We start from the raw sequence: 19,950 nt of genomic DNA, 5'->3' as shown, positions 1-19,950 counted from the left end.
TCATTTCGCTAAATATCCAATTTAATTTGTATATTAAAGTTTTGTAATTTGATTCTTATACTAGATAAAAATATTTAATTAAATTCCTAAGTTACACAATAAAAGAAATCATTTTAACTATTGCCACTAAGCATATTCCATTGTTTTTTCTTAACAACAAAGTGAAGACCTAATTATAAGAACTTATTAATAAAAATTTGTTTTTCTTAACAACAAAGTGAAGACTTAATTATAAGAACTTATTTATAAACTTTTTTATTGGAGAAACCTATTTTAATAGAAATGTTTTTGAGATAAAATGATCAAAAATTATTTTAAATATAAAAAAATAATATTTTATTTAAATACGGGTGTTTGAGGTGTTTTATAGAATTATAGAGATATTAAAAAAATAGTCTAACACTTACGTATTGAATAAATGTGCGTCACGTGACAATACGTTACATGTATGTTGAACGAATGTGCACCACGTAGCAACACATTACCTGCATATTACATACGATTTTGTCAGATATTCAACACGTTAGTTATGTGTTGATTCAATACTGCCTACAACATCTACTCATCTGTATATATACCAAAAATCTCTATTTGCAAATAAAATACATCTCTAAAATTCATATTAAATTTTTTTAGCGTAAAATAACACTCACTCACCTAATACTTCCTTTTAAACTACAATATATAATTTGGCAAAAATACTATTAAACGTAAATTTAATCCATCTTTTTTAAGTATTCTTTTTAACTTACCTTTAACATAGTCAAACCAAACACAATTTAATTCTTATAAAAAATAATTTTGTAACTAGTGGTTTTCCTGAAAACTAAACCCATGAACTCTGAGAAGTAATTATCTATTGAATCACTTTATTATCCGATAATCTTTAGCAATAATATTATTTGGAAATTAAAGAAGTTGGAATTCTAACATGCTATTTAATATTTTAAATATCAATGGATAAGAAGCAATGGCATTCCCCTTACCCTTACTTAGCATGCGTGTCGTGTTGTAAGGAGTATGTCCTCAACTTCCATAGCTTACGTGTGGGATCCCACAAATCTCAAATCCAAACAAATACCACTTCCAAATCCAAAACGATAATGATATCCATTTTTTTTTCATTTCATTATTTAAGCCAATAATTAAGAACTTGATTAATTTATTTTTATAAATTATAATTACTTCTGTCAATATATATAATATTATGTATAAATTAAAATCAATTACTAAAATAATTATAATATATAATATTATATATATTAAAATTAACTATTAAAATAATTAGATAATTTATCGTATATATATCAATATTTATTTATTTTTTAAAAAATTAGGTAATTTATCAAATATTTATGACTCAGCAAGAAATTAGTCATTACTTATAGTAGATGGTAAAAAAAAAAAAAAATTAAAAAAATGCATGTTGTTCTTCTCTTTCTTTGTGATTGTGCCACCACATTCTTGATGGCATTTAAGACCTTCTTTTCTTCGTTTTGTGTCTCTTCACACTTTCGCCACATCACACAGAGTCACGGATAGATACACACATTCTCTCTCCTCTTTGCTTTCTCTTTTTATCACTTTTTCTTTCTTCTTAACAAATTAAAAAAAAAAATGGATCTCACTGCCAGTTCCCGCCACCGCCGTTCACCACCATCTTCCTCCTCTGACCGCCTCCTCGGCCTCTTCGCCGTTTCACCCTCACATTTACCTTCCGCATCCGCCGCCGGCGATGAGCTCAATGAAGCAGAACTCTTCTACGCCGCCGACGAAGCTTCCGAGCTGGAGAATCAGTTCTCGGCATGGCCACCGGCGAACAACAACGACCACCGGAGAGTCCACCAAAACTCCGGCATCCTCGCGGCGTTACCAGAATCCAATCGTTTAGCAGTTCTTCGCCGGAAACCGTCGTCATCTTCGACGTCAACGATGACGATTCCTTCGATTCCGAGGCCGAACGGCGACAGTTACTTCTCCCAATCGGTTCCCGGCGGCGGTTGTGGAGGCCGGAAGTTTCAGCAGTCTGATCCGGTGAAGGTTCCGGTTGCTGCAGCAAAAACGAGAAAGAATGCCGGCGATCTTGCCGATGTGGACGACGGATACGACGACGATGACGAAATGCTGCCGCCGCACGAGATCGTGGCGCGAAGCTCCGGCGCTCTACCAAATACGACGTCGTTTTCGGTGTTGGAAGGCGTCGGTAGAACTCTCAAAGGAAGAGACCTTCGCCAAGTGAGAAATGCAATTTGGCGCAAAACCGGTTTTCTTGATTGATACTAATGAAGTAATGATATTATTAAATATTAATCAGTTAAAATTAAGTTAATAAGTTAATTAATTATTAATAGTGTTTTTTTTTTCTTTCTTTTAATTCGATGAAGCTCAATTTTGATAGCTTCACTTATGGTGACTAACAAGAACTTTAGTTATTTGAATTGGGAATGTTCTCTCAACGTTTTCTTTTCTTAAATTAGTATTAGCAAGTGTGATCTCTTGTTATATATTGTTTTTTTTAATAAAAATATATAATAAAACACAATATTTGATAATAATTAATAAAATAGAGAGGCTTGATTTCTATTTGATTTTTTTTTATTTCTCATTATTTCAGCTGACAAAAACTAATTTGACATCTACTTATTTAAGTAAAAGAGTGGTATTTTATTTTTTATGATATTTTCTCAAATAGCTGGTGAATGATTAATTAATCAGGTGCAATATTTGTTTAAATGGATAAATAAATTGATTATTAATCAGTTGCAATATTTGTTTAAATAGATAAATAAACTAGACTGGCTAACCCAATAGTTATTATTGATGATTATTTATATGTTTATATTATATGATTATTCTATTAAACCAACTTAAGGAAAGGTTTTGTAAAGACATATTTTCCAGATTAATGAATCAACATAATTGAGCTTTTATAGATCTTGAAGATTAGGTAGAGCTGTTGTGTCGATTATGATGTCGTACTCTATGATTGAATTGATTATGAATAATATAATATAATATGAGTTAGTGGTTGCTTAGATAATCACTATTAACTATTTAACTTTACATCATTAGAGATAACAAAGATTAGTGGTTGTTCAAGGTTATATGTTTTTGTTGTTTTTTCCGGGACCGAATAAACAGTTTTGTAAATGACAAGCCGAGTGAATATGAAGCATTTGACCTTTTCTATAATGCTCTTTGAAGCTTTTTTTTTTAAATGAAAAATTTAACTTCATTTTAGTGTATATGAAATAAACCACTAGTATTTTTTTCACAATTTTATTTATTTATTTTGTGGTTGTCTATGACTCTATGTAAAAAAAAAATCAAATATTATTTGTGTTATAATAATATGTGTTTATTTTTGAATGAAAACAGCCTCTTCTTATGCCATAGCCATCAAGTAAGAAAAGAGAGATGACCTCAACAGACTGTTATTACATATTTTAAGTATATTTGTAGTAATCAATTTAGTGATTAATTTATTAATTTATTTAAATAAGTATTAATTTATTAGTCTATTTAAATAAATATTAAAATTTGAATTCTGTCTTGGACTAATCCTTGATTTTTTTGGTGTCTCGACCAATCCTTAATTTGCTTGAGTGAACAATGTTTTGGGGAACTAAAAAATAAATAAAAAAAAGGTACATCTATAGGAACTTATTTTTATTTATGATTGTTAACATTTAAAAAATCTCTATATATATATTTTAAGCTCAAATGATCATATGTGTGTACTTTATGAATTATGGATTAAATGGGTTAGAAGATTACAAATATTTCTTCCTTGTTATTATTATTATAAGTACTAAATTGAGTTTTTGAAACTTTAATTATAGGACAAATCTTGTGCTTACATGAATCAGGTCAGCGCAAACTTGGTTCTTTCCACCCTTTCCTTGTGATATACCCCAAACAAATAAAAATAAAAAATTGATTAAGGTAGGGTGTTTATTAGTGTTGTCTAACATTAATTACTTGAATTACATGTAGAATATAATAAGATACCGCTTCGTGCATGCAATAACTCATTAATCAACAACAAATTCTTAAATAGAATTTCATACTGTAATAGATTAATTTTTGAACTATTATTGGAATGGAAACTGAGAGACTGAAACTTAATATCATGTTTGTTAGTCTAGAAATTAGTACTAAAATTTCAATTTCTGTCACTAAAATTTTAATATTTCAGTACCTCTAAAATATGAGGACATAGGAGACTGAAATTTTTAAAAACGAAAACTAAAACTTTAATAATATTTTATATCTAAAATACTCTATTTCAATTAATTAATCCCAACTTACTTTTTGTGTAAATTAAATTAGAGCTTCATTTTATTTCAGTCTCTGTCTCTCAATTTCAGTTTTTATCTCTTTTCCAAATACTACCTAATTGACTGATCCATAAACTTTTTTATTAAAATCAAACAAACCTATTTAAATTTAGAAATTCATAAAAAAATAGAGATAATCCTACTTTGTAAAAGTTAAGGGTGTGTTTAATTTGTATTTTTATTTTGTGTTTTTATTTTTAGCATTTTCTATTTTTAAATTTTGTGAAAGAAAAAATAAAAATAATAAATATTATTTTCTATTTTTATTTCCTGTTTTTATATTTTTCTTCACAAAATCCAAAAAATAAAAAGACAAACCAAATGGACCTTAAATTTTCTGAAATTTGTATCATTTTTCAGTTTCATTTTATAATGCATGGGTACATTGCATTTGTGTTTTTGTTAAAAGAAACCCAAGGTTTTTCTCTTCTTCTTTTTGGTCCAACTTATTTTTTTGTGTGGTCACTAAAGAAGTCCAATGTGGAGGGTTGTTATAATGGACCAGGCTTGCAAACTGAAAAAGAAAAAATCAATCTATTGTTCCTAAAAAAAGTTTCATGAAAAAACAAGATTTTTTACTAAGAAATTTTATTGTTTTAATAAACTAGTGGGTGTGTTTTTAAAATTTTTGTCCCTTTTCATTTGGTATTTTTCACTAAATTTAATAAAGACAAAAACATGAATAAAGTAAAAAAGAAAAAATAGTTGAATACTCCTATACCAATATCTTTTAAAACTTATCATAACTATATTTAAATGACTGATATTATAAGTGTATGAACTACGAATATGATTGGTATTTGGTTGATTTGTCCAACAATTTTTTTTTTCTTGTTGTTCTCCTTCTCAATAATTGATATAATTATGTTACCTACTTACATTTTACATTATATTCCCAAAACTCTGATTATGTTCACTATTTTTTGTAATTTATTTTTTAAAAATCTCACTTTTTCTTGTGGTATTAGTCCTTGTGATAATCTAATAATTAATCATTTTTAATAGATGAGTTATATCTTTAATTAAAAAATCTAAATTATTATACTTGTTACTTATATATATTTTATCACATTCAAAATTCAATATATTTCTTACTTTTTATCAATAGGTCATATTTAATATCCAAACGGCACTACTTTTAGAAATTCAGTCATAATTTAATTCCATGTTTTTTAAGATCCATAATGTGTTCATTGTCATTAAGAAAATAATCTATTTATAGCATATCCACGTTTTCCTAACATTTGCCTAACACATATTATATGCATCAAATTTCCCATCTTAGAAAAAGCCATGGAACCCTTTGTCCTAATTGGTGGAGAAATGTGTCCATGTCATTGAGAAAAGTCCATCCAACATTGTTTGTCACGCTTTGGGCTTGATTACAACATTTTTCTTTTTTATATATTTTTTATACACTTTTTTATTATATTAAAAATAATTTTTTAATTTTTTTATCAATTAATTTTAATATTAAGAATAAAAAATAAAAAATATATATCATTTTTCTTTTCTTATTTCTTATGGATTAAAATTCTCTAAAATAAAAAATTAATAAAATAAAAAAATAAAAAATTAATCACTTTTAAATTAAAATAATAAAATATATATTTTATAGAAATTACAAATTTAATAATAATTAACCTTTCACTTTATCACTTTATACATTTTTCATTGCATGTATTCCATCCAAATAATTAATTCTTAACTAATGTCTTTGCCTCAAAGTATGTCTACCCTTTTTCTCCTCTCAAGTTGTTTCTAAATAAATAATTATATTGGTAATCCAATAAAGGCGGAAAAAAAGAGGCTAAAAGTGTGATTTAATTTAGTCATTGAATTTAAGGAACTATGTGAAGATATTAAACTTTATGTAAACAATTTCCCCACTCCTCTTTATGTTCATGGCTTCAACTGATTATTCAAAATTATTAATGATATAATCCACATAAGAATAAAGACATTAATCATTACTTCATTAGCATACATAAAGTTTAGAGTCTAACAAATTTAGAGTAATTTGCTCTCATTGAAGGTACAATTTTTGTTCAAGACTAATTAAATTATTTTTAATATCTAAACCTCAAAAATTGTTTGGTAAAATAAGTACCAAAACAAGTGACCAAACATAAATAATGCACACCACAAATCTCACCCCCCCCTTTATTTTTTCATGTATAATGTATGTTGAGGTTTAATTATTACATATTTGCACCCTATTGTTTTGGTTTGCATATGTTAGATAAATCAAATAAAAATCATTTATCCTTTTAAAAGTTCTAGTTTTCTAATAAAGTACTTCTACTTTATCTCCATCTAATTTTAAGAGTCACTAAGAATATTCACATTTTCTATTTCTTTTTCTTTCTTCATACATATTCAAGAGCACTTGTTAAAAATATCAAAGTAGAATAACAATATAGAAAAAATATTTAATTATGAAGTTTTTAGTAGTATCCAATGTATAAAATCTTATTTTCTTTATAAAATAAAAATCTTTCTATTTTGGTATTCTTAACAATTGATCTTAAATTATTGATGCTTGAATAAAGCTTATGGTACTCCAATTACTTAATAAATTTAATTTTGATACACTGGAAAATAGTTTTACACGTGCATTTAATTACACAATCTCACATTAGTAAAAATAAATATTTTTTATATTGATTGCGTAAATAGTTATTCAAAAAAACAAATATCGTTGTACAATTGAGTAAAACGTTTTACATAGGGGTGTACATGGCCCGGCTCGGCCCGAAGACCCGCTCGGTCCTGAATACTTTAGGGGCTAATTTAGTGTTATTTCATTGGGTCTAGGGTCGGGTAAGGGTCTCAAAGATAGACCCGGTCATTATTTCGGGTCGGATCTGAACCATAGCTCGGGTCACCCAAATTTGGCCCGATGGCCCGGTCATCATACACTATTAATATTTTATGTTGGATGATGGCTATTTTTATGTGGAATTTAAATATTGAAACCTTAATATTTTGTGTTATTAGTCATTTATAAGATTATAAGTTAATGTTTTATGTTTAAAATGCATAACACTTTACACTAATACATAATATTGTGTTATTTGTATTGATTTAAATATTTGGTGTTAGACAATATTAGTATTGATTATGGTTATGCTTTAATTTTAGAGAATGGTTGGTTCTTGTTATATTTTTTTAAGTGAATTTTACTATGTGAATTGTGAAATAAAGGTTAGAGATTAGGTGATTTTTACATGCTAAAGATCCGATTTTTACTCGGTTTTTATCCAGTTGTCATCCGGCCCGAATATGCGTAGGTTTCATCGGGTCTAGAATCGGGTTAGGATCCAAACATTAGGTTCAGTCTATATTTCGAGTCGGATATGAATTAAACCAAACCCAGTGTGACCCGACCCATGTACACCCCTAATTTTATACTAAAAGTGTATCAAAATTAAATTCTTAAGTCTTAATTAATTACACTTAACTTAGATCCATGTTTTCTTTTTTCTTTTTTTTTTCCCCATAGTTGATGTAATAATTGAAGATGATGGATCATTGATAAATTAAAAAAAAAGAAGAGAAAAGGGGTTAAAACAGGAACAACAAAGTTTGTGTTGTCCCTATGCAATTGCGTCCAATGCTGTAATCAAAAGGAACAGTGTCAGAGAAAGAGAGAGAGAGAGGGTTTCTTTCTGGGTTTGTGACACATTCAACCACTGTTTCTCTTTGTCGGAGGGGGAAGAGAAAAGAAGGAAAAAAAAAAAAACCCCCTCAAAACAACACAACCTTCTTCGTCTTCTTGAATGCCCATCCTTCATTTCTTCATATTGTAGAACCTTTCATTTCACCACTCTCCTTCTTCTCTCTCTTCTTTTCCTCATTGTTTATTTTCTTCTTTCTGCTTTTTCTATATTGCAACTGCCCCTTTTCCCAAGATGCTGTTTTTTTGAGGGTTTATGATTGAAGTTTCCAACTTGCCCATGCCCTTTTCCTGCATCCATTGAAGACGCTTCTGGAGCTTCCCCTGTAAGTTTCCATGCCCTAATTTTGTTGCTAAAGATCTAACCTTTGCTATGTTGGTCTTCTTTTGTTCGAAATCTTCAATGTTAGTTAGTTGTAGTTACTTGCTAGGGTTTTGTTTTCACTGTTGGGGGGTTTTGGGATTTTGATCAATTTGCGTTCATGATGCTTAATAGTGTTACTTGATGGTCACTTCTTCAGTTTGATTCCATTTCTATTGCATTTGGATGGAATTAAAGGCATGTTTAGTAACATCTTATTTTGGGATTTTTTATTTTACTTTTATTTTTTGGAAATTGTCTCATGATTTTGATCTTAAGCTGTTTTGAAAACTAAGCTGATCCAAACACGGTATTGTATTGTTTCATCAGAGTGCAAGAATAACAGTGTCTGTGATATGCTTTGTTTTTGTTTAGGGAAGTGTAGTGCTCAGATGGCATGGATAGAAAACAATGATGGGAATGGGGGAGAAAAGGAATTATCTAAAGACAATGGTTTTTTGAAAGTCTCTCAGAATTCTATAAGTACTGGTGGCTCTGCTGTGGATGTTGGTTCGGCGGATAAGCAAAGCGAAGGGAATGATGATCTTGCTTTTGCGAACATCTTACGGTCAAGGAACAAGTTCGTCGATGCTCTTGCTTTGTATGAACGTGTCCTTGACAATGATAGTGGAAATGTGGAGGCTCACATAGGAAAGGGGATATGCTTGCAGATGCAGAATATGGGCAGGCTTGCTTTTGAAAGTTTTGCCGAGGCTATCAGATTGGATCCTCAAAATGCTTGCGCTCTCACGCACTGTGGTATCCTGTACAAAGAAGAAGGTCGCCTTGTGGAAGCAGCTGAGGTATGTCCATGCCAGTTAAGTAGCTTTGTGATAAATTCCGCAGCATTGTTGTTTTCTTCATTTCGGTTGTTTATGATGCGGCATGATTGTTGCCGTTTATGATGTAGAATAAGCATAGCTAGCTCCTTGGGAGTGGATCTACCATCTGGCTTTTCTTTAGAAATATACGTTTAGATGATGTAGTATTTGACTGGGAATTCTGATACGAAGACTGCTACAATTATTTAGTAATTTATGAAAGTAGTGTCGAAACATGAAGGGTTGTAATTTTTTCATACTTTTTCAAGTGGCTATTCTTGTTACAGCCTCAATACATTACCTAATGGGAATGGATCCTTTCAGTTGGAAAATCCACTGGACCATATCAAGCGTGAATTTTCACCACATGGTGGACCCTAACATGTATCCCACAAGCGTATCCAATCAACAGTGAAAATCCACAGTTTAAATGGTATAGTGACTTCAGTTGAGAGGATCCATTTTCATTAACTAGTAAGGCTCGATTTACCTTGAAGGATGAAGGTATAGATTAGGTGTACGGTTTCAACTTCTTAAAATTTTCAGAGCTGTTTCTGGCTCCTGTATTGTGAGAATATGATGTTTAGGAATTGGGATGCATAGGTTAATCTATATAACCTCAATATTACATTTTGTTTGCTAATATCACAAAGTTTTAACTGTCATTGTACTTCATTATAATGTATATTTCCGATTCTAGAGCTTTAAGAAGTTAGTAGAAAATTTGCCTTGAAGTCATAACTGAGATAATATTTGATGCACTTGGAACAGTCATATCAGAAGGCTTTACGAGTAGATCCATCGTATAAAGCAGCTGCGGAATGCCTAGCCATTGTTTTAACAGATATTGGTACCAACATAAAGCTCTCAGGAAACACACAAGAGGGAATTCAAAAATATTTTGAAGCCCTCAAAATAGATCCGCGTTATGCTGTAATTCTCTTACATTTCCAATCATTTTACCTTTTTGGAATGCTATATCCCTTTTTTAAATTTATTTAGCTTTGTCTGCATAATAATACCTTTCCTCCCGTACAACGTGTTCCTGCAGCCAGCATATTATAACCTCGGCGTGGTCTATTCTGAAATGATGCAATATGACATGGCCCTCACTTTCTATGAAAAGGCTGCATCAGAAAGGCCTATGTATGCTGAAGCATACTGCAATATGGGTGTGATTTACAAAAATCGTGGTGATTTAGAAGCGGCTATTACTTGTTATGAGAGGTTATCTACAGCTTGCATTATCTTTTTCGGAACCAAGTTCTGCATCTAATATTTTTGTTGAATTATTGACTTTTGATGTTGGCTTCTATGTTCAATCCATGTTCTGTGGCAGGTGTTTAGCTGTTTCTCCTAACTTTGAGATTGCAAAGAATAATATGGCTATAGCTTTGACCGACTTGGGAACAAAGGTGATGCTCGTGAAATTCCACGTATAATCTTATTATCAGCATGAATAATAACGCAATGGTAATACATTGTAAAAATTGTAGAACCGTGTAAAACTTTACACTATGGTTCTTTAACACAAAGTTATTTACTTTTGATAGCCATGGAATCCGCAGTTTGTTGCTTAGTGACTGTTGTACTTTAAATTACTTTTGCACAATTTCGAAGTGGCTTTCTGGAAATACAAAATAATATCTTCTCCTTGTTCCTTCTGAATTAGGAAGGGAAGTCGAGTTTTCATACTAATATACTATCTTCTTTCCAGTTATTGTCCTAAATCACTGTTTTGGTTTATAGGTTAAACTGGAAGGAGATATCAATCGAGGTGTGGCTTTTTATAAGAAAGCTTTGTATTATAATTGGCATTATGCCGATGCCATGTATAATCTTGGGGTTGCGTATGGGGAGATGCTTAAATTTGATATGGTATGTCTTACACACCCACATGACTATTTTTCCAGTTGCAGATATAAACTTATCATATTATATTATGATACAAATGTCAACTTCTTCTATGACTAATTGAATTTGTGGAAAATCAATTTATACTGTTTAGGCTATTGTGTTCTATGAACTCGCCTTCCACTTCAATCCACATTGTGCAGAAGCTTGTAACAATCTAGGTGTTATATACAAAGATCGTGACAACCTTGACAAGGCTGTAGAATGCTATCAGGTAATGACTAATGATAATCATGTCCATTTTGTAATGCTCGTGTCAAAATGCATTTTTTTGTTAGCAGTTATCACAACTTTGTCCTTTTGTTATGTGCAGCTTGCATTGTCAATCAAACCAAACTTTTCACAGTCATTAAATAACCTTGGGGTTGTATACACTGTCCAGGTTAGGTATTGTGTAATTTTTTAATTTGGGATTAATCAGAAGTTTCTTCAGTAACTGATTCTCTGCGTGTTTTCCATTCTTTCTCCAGGGTAAAATGGATTCTGCTGCAAGTATGATTGAAAAAGCTATCATGGCAAATCCAACATATGCAGAAGCATACAATAACCTAGGTATTTTCTCCTTTTTCCTATGATTTATTTGTTTGCTCGTTATGGTTTGAACATGGATGTGGTTGTCTTTGTCTACAATTTAATTCTTTTTGAAAGGAGCATAATTTTAGAATAGGTATAGTTGGACTTGCTAATCTTCATCAGGTTTCTCAGTAACCGTGATTCAGTAACAATGTAACATTATAGACTTAGATGGTTGGAGAAGGTTTACAAAAAAAGTTTAAGTTGGTTCAAGTGAATCTGTCTACTTTCTCTTTTGATAGGCCAATTTTCATAGTAGCATTTTGGTATTTTATGTACAAGAGATCAAACATAATGCTGGCTACAAAGTTTATGTTGAAATGATATTACGGTTTAGGTGAAGATAACTAGAATGGCAGTTAGTGTGGAAGGGGTTTCTGAATACGTGTGATTTATTGTCTTTAGACTTATGCAAGTTATCTCTCTTGGCCAAAAGATTCTACGTTTCTCGTTATGTTCAGTTACAAAATATGATTTAATAAAGTTCAAGCAAGAAGAACTTCTATAACATCTGCATACACTTAATATAATGTATTATTGTTGCGCAGGAGTTCTTTATAGAGATGCTGGTGATATTGCTTTAGCTATTAACGCTTATGAGCAATGTCTTAAGATTGATCCTGACTCACGAAATGCTGGCCAGGTCTGGTGCCTTTTTTTTCCCCCACTTTTTCATTCTCTCTTTCATTGTTCAATCGATGCTTTTGATGTCCGAAATTGAAACTTTGGGTGGTGCTTTTGTTTTCATTGTTATCAAGCAACTTCAACTTTCAAAGTGTTTCACATTTTTTTATGGATGTGATGGATGATGCTTTTTATTATGGTGTTGTCTGAATCTTTCTCGCTCCATTTAGGTTTTGGTGTATGCTTTCTTAGTGTAAAGCGTCACATCCTATATGTTAATAAATCTGATTCTGCTAACAAATTCACTTCTGTCTTACTTCTACTGATACTTCCTTAAATGGGAAGCCTAGATACATATTTAGTATCCTTGATTAAAGAAGATTCTATGTTTTCGTCGGATTCCTTAGATAAGTTGAGGGACTAAGGAGTCTTAAGTTTCCATAATAATAAAAGGTGGTTCAGTTGAATACTTGAATGTTAATTTTGAAACTAACTTATCTATAAAAATGTAAGTAGTATTACTTTAACTTTCTCTTAAACTAGCTTGTGTTGTGATACAAGCTATGGACGACTGAATTTTGTTCTTCCGATGAGTTATCTATTTTATTCTTGGAGGTTTGTCCATATATTAATTGGAATCTCATTTAAATCCACTTTAATGTGCAGAATCGCTTGCTCGCAATGAATTACATTGATGAAGGGAATGATGACAAGCTTTTTGAGGCTCACAGGTTGCAGTTTTCTCCTATGAACTTATTTTCACGAACTTCGATTATTGCCTCATTGGTGCTGCTTGATTGGCATCTTTAGCTAGTCAACTACTTTGCTATTTCTTCATAAATGTTTGATAATATAGATAACTTTCCCTGGTGATGAGATATATTGTACTTCAATTGACTTCTCGATCAACTTTCATTGGTTGAATGAACTTTTTAGTCTTGAAGGAAGTCTTTTTAGAGTTACTTTAGAAAAATTGTAGTGTCATATTTTCTTTTCTTCATGTAGTTTCTATTTTGTGCATGAAATCCACTTAATGTGGAAGGTAGAAAGATGTGTAGCTTGGACACTATTAAAAGTGAAATGTTTCCTTTCAGGGACTGGGGCAGGAGATTTATGAGGCTATATCCGCAGTTCACATCATGGAACAACTCAAAAGATCCTGAACGTCCTCTTGTGATAGGATATGTATCTCCTGACTATTTTACACATTCTGTGTCGTATTTCATTGAAGCTCCCCTTGTATATCATGACTACACCAATTATAAAGTGATTGTTTATTCAGCAGTTGTCAAGGTATCGTTTATAAATGCTTCTGTGAAAAACGCATTGGTTTCATCTGTCCCGGCATGCATTTCTGCATAGTTGTTGTCTTGGCTTACATTTCATCATTTCTGATAACTCCGGGTGCATAGTTTTCTGCTGTCGTAATTTTTTCTATTTTTGGCAGATAATTGATTTTCTTGTGTTGTTGCAGGCTGATGCTAAAACCATTCGGTTTAGAGAGAAAGTCTTAAAGAAGGGTGGGATCTGGAAAGATATATATGGGACCGATGAAAAGAAGGTTGCCGAAATGGTTAGAGAAGATCAAGTTGATATTTTGGTAGAACTTACTGGCCATACAGCAAATAACAAATTGGGGATGATGGCATGTCGACCTGCTCCGATTCAGGTGTTTTTTTCACATCTATATGGAGACTCTTAACTCTCCTTTTGTTTTAGTAGTAGATTTGATTCTTTTTCTGCAAAAATTTAACCTATAGTGCTTGACATGCAGGTGACTTGGATTGGTTATCCAAACACCACCGGATTGCCAACAATTGATTATAGAATCAGTGATTCTCTGGTGGACCCTCCTGAAACAAAGCAGAAGTAGATCTCCTCTAGAACTTCTGTACTTTCTTGTCGTTAATCTGTTCAGAGCACTTATTTCGTATTATGATTATTCTAGTTTGTTTGCTAATGGTACTTCTATATCTCAGCCACGTTGAAGAGCTAGTTCGTTTACCAGAATGTTTCCTTTGTTACACGCCTTCTCCTGAAGCCGGTCCTATTGTTCCAACTCCTGCCCTTTCCAATGGCTTCGTCACATTCGGCAGTTTTAACAATCTGGCGAAGGTAGTGTGTTATACATATATTATTTAATACGAAATGTTTTTATTTAGTCAAGTAATCATGCATATTCTAACTCATGTTATTTTATTTTGACAGATTACACCTAAAGTATTGCAGGTTTGGGCAAGGATACTGTGTGCAATCCCGAATTCTCGCCTTGTGGTGAAATGTAAACCATTTTGCTGTGAAAGTGTGAGACAAAGATTTCTTTCAACACTAGAGCAATTAGGTTTGGAACCGCTCCGTGTTGATCTTCTGCCCCTTATACTTCTCAACCATGATCATATGCAAGCCTATTCTCTCATGGACATAAGGTAATATCTGTTGTTTGCATTCTAAGTTTGTAAAGATAACTTGTGTTTTTTACTGAACTTGTAAACTATTTTGTCGTTTCGTGTAGTTTGGACACGTTTCCATATGCTGGAACGACGACAACTTGTGAATCTTTATACATGGGAGTTCCATGTGTTACAATGGCTGGTTCAGTACATGCTCACAACGTTGGCGTTAGTCTTCTTAGCAATGTTGGTAAGAAATTCTCAGAAAATTTGTGGGTGTTTCCCAATAAACTTGTACTTTTTTCATGTGTTTCATTGCTGACATTTTGGCACAAAAATTTTTTCTTGGCTGATCTAAGTCGTGTAATTGAGCATAGCTTTGGAATTCGAATTTTCAGGCCTTGGACATTTAGTTGCCAAAAATGAAGACGAATACGTTAAGTTGGCCCTAAAGTTGGCGTCCGACATTCCAGCGCTACAAAATTTGAGAATGAGTCTACGAGAACTCATGTCCAAGTCCCCTCTTTGCGACGGAGCGAATTTCATCCTCGGCCTAGAGTCAACATACCGGCAAATGTGGCGCAGATATTGTAAAGGAGACGTTCCGTCTTTGAAACGAATGGAGTCGTTGCAACACCCCGTTTCAACGAGCGACACGTCCAACCAAGAGTCCAAGCCAGCAAAGGTCATAACCTCAAGTGAGGGTAGTAACCCTGAATCGGTCAAGGCTAATGGATTTACTTCAAATTCAATGCAACAATCCTCCAAACTCAGCATTCATAATTGTGAAGAAAATGGAGGGTCATTGAATCATAGTAGTAGTAGTAGTAGTAAGCAAGGAATTGTGGGGTCAAGTTGAAAATTTGGATTGTTCATCTGAGAGTCCTTTATGTAAGTGATTCAAGGATGTTGGAACTGTATTACAAAAAAATAGGATTCAGTATTAGGTTGGCACAATGTATATTGATGTTGCTGCTGGAAGAGTCTTTGGTAGCAACCTAGGCATCCCTAAGTTTCTGTTTTTTTTTCCCTCTTAAAAAAAAAAGAAACAAAAAATTGCATTATAGATTGGCAATTTTTTCCTAGCAGGAAAGTGTAGGGCAAGTGTTGTCAAAATTTGTGTTTCAAGTGCTAATATGATAATATGCAAATTGCAAAGAGGTGATGCTGCTTTGAATGAACATCTCTTGGCTATTGTAACTCATTTTTTCTTTCCCTCCATGAATGATAATTGTTCTAATGGTGTAGGCTTTTGTGCAACATTGACTTTTGCCATATCTTGTGAAAACTAGCAATTTATTCATATAAAGATCAATACTTTAATAATTGGGTCCAAAGTTGTCAATAATTTTTTTTTGTGAAAATTATGATTAAAGGGATTAGGAAGGCTTTATCAGGTTGTTTTGACCAATCAATATACTTGAGGCTTTATTAATTTTATATTAGATTAGTGGATTAATGGATTAGAGAGAATTTGCATGGTTTGGTTGACTATGATTAATAAATGAAGAGATTAATTTGATTTGTAAAATAAAGTCTAGTTTTTGAACAATTTTAAATACCTTTGTCACATTAATTTTTTTTTTTTGGTGTCTCTATGTTACAAATGTATGCATCATAGCCTGTGTCAATATTTATTTTATATATAATTTTTAAATTTTACAATAATATTCATTTTAACACTAATTTTTTTTATATTTATTAGTAAATTATATTTATTGTCAATTAACACTTACTTTTAGATGTACATATTTCAAGAAAACCAAGTCTATTATAAGAAGAAAAATAAATAAATAAAATGAATATTAACTTTCTCTATTCTATCATGTCATAAAAAAAAGTAGCTAATAGTGGAAATGGTTTCCAAACAACTCAACTTGACTTCTCATGTATCATATAGTTGACTTTTCCAAATGTTTATGATCCCCCTAATTCTCTATATAAACTCAAAACATTCAATCCATTTTACACATCCATTCATATTACAATCTCACATATCCTTAGACACTACTATATAATATTATATACTAATTAATTAATTAAGTTTCCCTAATTTTCCAAAGCCAAAAAAGAAAAATGTCAAGTACCATAGATATTGTGCCAGAATCAAGCAATGTTATTAAGGGAAAAGCACCTTTGCTTGGTGCACCACAAAGGCCAGGAGGGTGGAAGAAAGGGCTGGCCATAATGGATTTTATTTTAAGGTTAGGTGCCGTGGCGGCCGCTCTCGGTGCCGCCGCCACCATGGCCACCGCCGATCAGACACTACCTTTCTTCACTCAGTACTTTCAGTTTGAAGCTAGCTATGATAGCTTCACCACTTTCACGTATGTCATGTTTGATAACTTGTACTATTTATTAGAGTTGTGTTATGTTTATGCATTTGGTTTTAGATTAATTATTATGTTGACTCACATTTTGTTTTATGAATTTGCTAAGAAAATTTGAGATCAGATAAATTTACATATTTTAGATAGTTTAGAGGAAAATTATATATTTTTTAAAAATAAGTATGGAAAATTAATTTTTAATTAGTTAATATTAGTCAACTATTTCTATTATAAGATTATTTTTTCACCTTTATTTTTTAGAAAATTTAGGGTTTAAAATTTAATATTTAAAATTTAAGATTAAAAAATTAGCTGACATTGGTTGGAAAAAAAATTGAGTTTTTAGACGAAATCATATTTATTGTGTCACTTAAAAAAATACTCCATTTATTTTAAAATAAATATTGTTTTAACTAAATCAATAGATTAAAAATATGTGAAGTGTACTTTTTTTTTGTTTTTAGTGTTTGTAATTTTTTTTAAAAATATTTTTAATATTTAGTTGTGTTCAATTTTGTCTCTAATATTTTTTATTTTTTTAAAATTATCCTTAAACGTTAATTTCATATAAAATGTTAAAAACAAAATTGAAAATTTTTAGGGATAATTTTGACACAAATAAAAAAATTTTGGAGACAAAAATAAATGAAATTAAACATTAAAAATATTTTAAAAAAAATTATAAACATTAAGTACAAAAAATATACTTTATGCGATTAAAAATTTAAGATATTTAAACATAATCATATATGGATATATAAAGCGATATTTATTTCGAAACACAGTAAATAAAACATTATTAGTCTTAGTGAGAAGAAAAATATAAAAGACGAAGAATAAAAGACTAAGAAAAGTTATGAAACAAACTCTTAAATAAAAAAATATTATCATTATGCCCCTTAATTTTAAAATACTAAAAATGCTCTCTTGAACACATATTACTTAATCTTGATGGCACTATTATCCTAAGAATCGAGATAATAGAAAAATGAATGGTTAATTAAGAAAATGAATGCAGGTTTTTGGTAATTGGAATGGCATTGGTGGGTGGGTACTTAGTCCTATCACTGCCTTTCTCTATTGTGGCCATCATTCGTCCCCATGCAGCTGCACCAAGACTCTTCCTCATCATCTTAGACTCTGTAATAACCTCTTTCATCACATATATATATATGTTTATTTAGTTATATTTCAAATAAATAATCATTTTTTTTCTTTGAGTAATACTCCAAGTCATTTCAAAGAATTTTTAGTTTGACATTTTAAATAAATTTTAATTATTAATTTCATAACTAATTTTTTTATTTCAATAGAAAAAATCAATTTTTACATCAGAATTTCTTGTCTATTTGGAGGTATTAATCTCAGTATTTTAAAAGATTTTAGAAACTTTGGAATCGATTTGTCAAAATATTTTAGTAATACCTACCAAAATGAAAGATTAAAGACTAATTTGATAATTAAAATTTATTAAAGACTAAAATATTTGGCTAAAATAAAATTTCTTAGATATTGACTTAAAGTATTATTCTAGGGATTGTTTGGGTGAATTTTTAAGAAAAGATTTTTGTTTTAAATTATTTTTTTTCAAAAGATCTTATAGAAAAGTAAAAATAATTTTATATTTGGATATCTCATGCAAAAAAAATATATTTATCAATTATGTTTGAGTATAACTATATAAAAATATTTTTTTGTTTATTTATTACGTAAAAAATATCTTTTTTTTTAAAGAAAAAAATCTTTTAAAAAGAGATGTGAATTGTAACTTTTTAACAAAGATGTATTTTTTATTTTGTTAGTGTTTTTATTTTTACTACTAGAAATTTACCAAAAAATTAAAAAAAAAATCTTTTTTTTTTATATTAACTTAATGGTGCCTAAACAAGCACTATATTTGGTACCAACGAACATTTTCATAATAATATATCTTAATTTGATTATATTAATTATTCTTGAAATTTTAGTTATGATATTTATTTAGTGATATGATGAAATTATTATTGTAGGTGTTTCTTGTTCTAGCAACAGCTGGTGCTGCTTCAGCTGCATCAGTAGTATACTTAGCACACAATGGGAATCAAAGCTCCAATTGGCTTGCAATTTGTAACCAATACAGTGATTTCTGTAATCAGACGAGTGGAGCTGTTGTCTCTGCCTTCATTGTTGTTCTCATCTTCATGTTCTTGATTGTTATGTCTTCTTTGGCTATTGCCAAGAAGCATTGATTTAATTTCTGCTGATTAATTAAGTTACATATATATGTGTGTGTTCGTGTTGTGTATTTATCTTTGTGTTTTTTTTTTCTTTTCCAATGTTGTCATCATCAATTGTGATCAAATTGATTTTGTTGTACTAAGCACATTACTACATGGAAAATCTTAATTAATTGTGAGAAAAATCACAATTATGATCTTGTATTTCTCTAGTTAACTTTTCCAATTTTGAATTGTTTTAAAAAATTATGGACACATAGCGAATTAAACATATGATGTTAATTAGTCACCAAAAAAAATATGGTGTTAATTAACGATTGAAAATTTAGGATTAGTTAAAGAAAATAGTAAGATTAAATAACTGAAATTTTATTTATAGATTATATATAAAAGCTAATAATCCTTTGTTTTAATATCACTAATGGCTTAAGTTGAAATCCAATTCAATAATATTGAAAATATGAGCCCAATTCTACTAACGAAAGGACAAATTAAATTTCCCTAATTCTATTATTATTATTAGTATTATTGAGTGAATATATATATATATATACTTTTTATATTATAAATACATACATAAAAATTTAATGAATAAATTTATTATTATTTTTATCTAAATAATACAAAAAAAAATTATGGTACAATATTATTATGCAATTAATAATAATAATAATTATTTTATTTTATTTTTTTGACAAAAGA

At 30.4% G+C, this 19,950-nt stretch overlaps 3 protein-coding genes across 4 annotated transcripts; all 3 read left to right on the top strand.

Annotated features, from left to right (window-relative positions):
• The first annotated feature begins 1,617 nt into the window (after positions 1 to 1,617).
• On the top strand, positions 1,618 to 2,277 carry LOC112729974 (protein S40-6-like). The gene has a single exon (XM_025780101.1). The coding sequence runs from the start codon at positions 1,618 to 1,620 to the stop codon at positions 2,275 to 2,277; it is 660 nt and encodes a 219-aa protein (XP_025635886.1).
• A 5,609-nt stretch (positions 2,278 to 7,886) lies between these two features.
• Positions 7,887 to 15,964, top strand: LOC112758425 (probable UDP-N-acetylglucosamine--peptide N-acetylglucosaminyltransferase SPINDLY). Of its 2 annotated transcripts, none has more exons than XM_025807104.3 (18): positions 7,887 to 8,345; positions 8,756 to 9,183; positions 9,973 to 10,134; positions 10,253 to 10,428; positions 10,541 to 10,616; positions 10,951 to 11,079; positions 11,210 to 11,329; positions 11,429 to 11,497; positions 11,586 to 11,667; positions 12,237 to 12,331; positions 12,979 to 13,043; positions 13,407 to 13,605; positions 13,787 to 13,981; positions 14,087 to 14,181; positions 14,292 to 14,427; positions 14,521 to 14,738; positions 14,825 to 14,952; positions 15,101 to 15,964. In XM_025807104.3, exons 2-18 carry the CDS (start codon positions 8,773 to 8,775, stop codon positions 15,559 to 15,561), a joined length of 2,817 nt encoding a protein of 938 aa, XP_025662889.1. In that variant the 5' UTR covers positions 7,887 to 8,345; positions 8,756 to 8,772; the 3' UTR covers positions 15,562 to 15,964. The 2 variants fall into 2 exon arrangements, with proteins under 2 accessions (XP_025662889.1, XP_025662896.1); XM_025807111.3 differs by having other exon boundaries at positions 7,931 to 8,345; positions 8,756 to 9,197.
• A 707-nt stretch (positions 15,965 to 16,671) lies between these two features.
• LOC112720569 (casparian strip membrane protein 2-like) lies at positions 16,672 to 19,445 on the top strand. The gene is made up of 3 exons (XM_025771553.2): positions 16,672 to 17,029; positions 18,051 to 18,174; positions 19,042 to 19,445. The coding sequence occupies exons 1-3, from the start codon at positions 16,779 to 16,781 to the stop codon at positions 19,258 to 19,260; spliced, it is 594 nt and encodes a 197-aa protein (XP_025627338.1). The 5' UTR covers positions 16,672 to 16,778; the 3' UTR covers positions 19,261 to 19,445.
• Positions 19,446 to 19,950: the final 505 nt, after the last annotated feature.

This window comes from Arachis hypogaea, chromosome 2 (assembly GCF_003086295.3).
Source record: "Arachis hypogaea cultivar Tifrunner chromosome 2, arahy.Tifrunner.gnm2.J5K5, whole genome shotgun sequence".
In the NCBI taxonomy this organism is placed as follows: Eukaryota; Viridiplantae; Streptophyta; class Magnoliopsida; order Fabales; family Fabaceae; genus Arachis; species Arachis hypogaea.
The sequence above is the reverse complement of the archived record's forward strand: the minus strand, read 5'-3'. Positions and strand labels throughout refer to the sequence as shown.

What these genes read in the sequence shown, in the direction of transcription:
- LOC112729974 (XM_025780101.1), top strand. Translation starts at nt 1,618, where the DNA reads ATGGATCTCACTGCCAGTTCCCGCCACCGCCGTTCACCACCATCTTCC.
- LOC112758425 (XM_025807104.3), top strand. Translation starts at nt 8,773, where the DNA reads ATGGCATGGATAGAAAACAATGATGGGAATGGGGGAGAAAAGGAATTA. An exon ending in CCTCCTGAAACAAAGCAGAA is followed by an intron (nt 14,182 to 14,291) that starts GTAGATCTCCTC and finishes TCTATATCTCAG; the next exon opens with CCACGTTGAAGAGCTAGTTC. An exon ending in TAGTCTTCTTAGCAATGTTG is followed by an intron (nt 14,953 to 15,100) that starts GTAAGAAATTCT and finishes TCGAATTTTCAG; the next exon opens with GCCTTGGACATTTAGTTGCC.
- LOC112720569 (XM_025771553.2), top strand. Translation starts at nt 16,779, where the DNA reads ATGTCAAGTACCATAGATATTGTGCCAGAATCAAGCAATGTTATTAAG. An exon ending in GATAGCTTCACCACTTTCAC is followed by an intron (nt 17,030 to 18,050) that starts GTATGTCATGTT and finishes AAATGAATGCAG; the next exon opens with GTTTTTGGTAATTGGAATGG. An exon ending in TCCTCATCATCTTAGACTCT is followed by an intron (nt 18,175 to 19,041) that starts GTAATAACCTCT and finishes TTATTATTGTAG; the next exon opens with GTGTTTCTTGTTCTAGCAAC.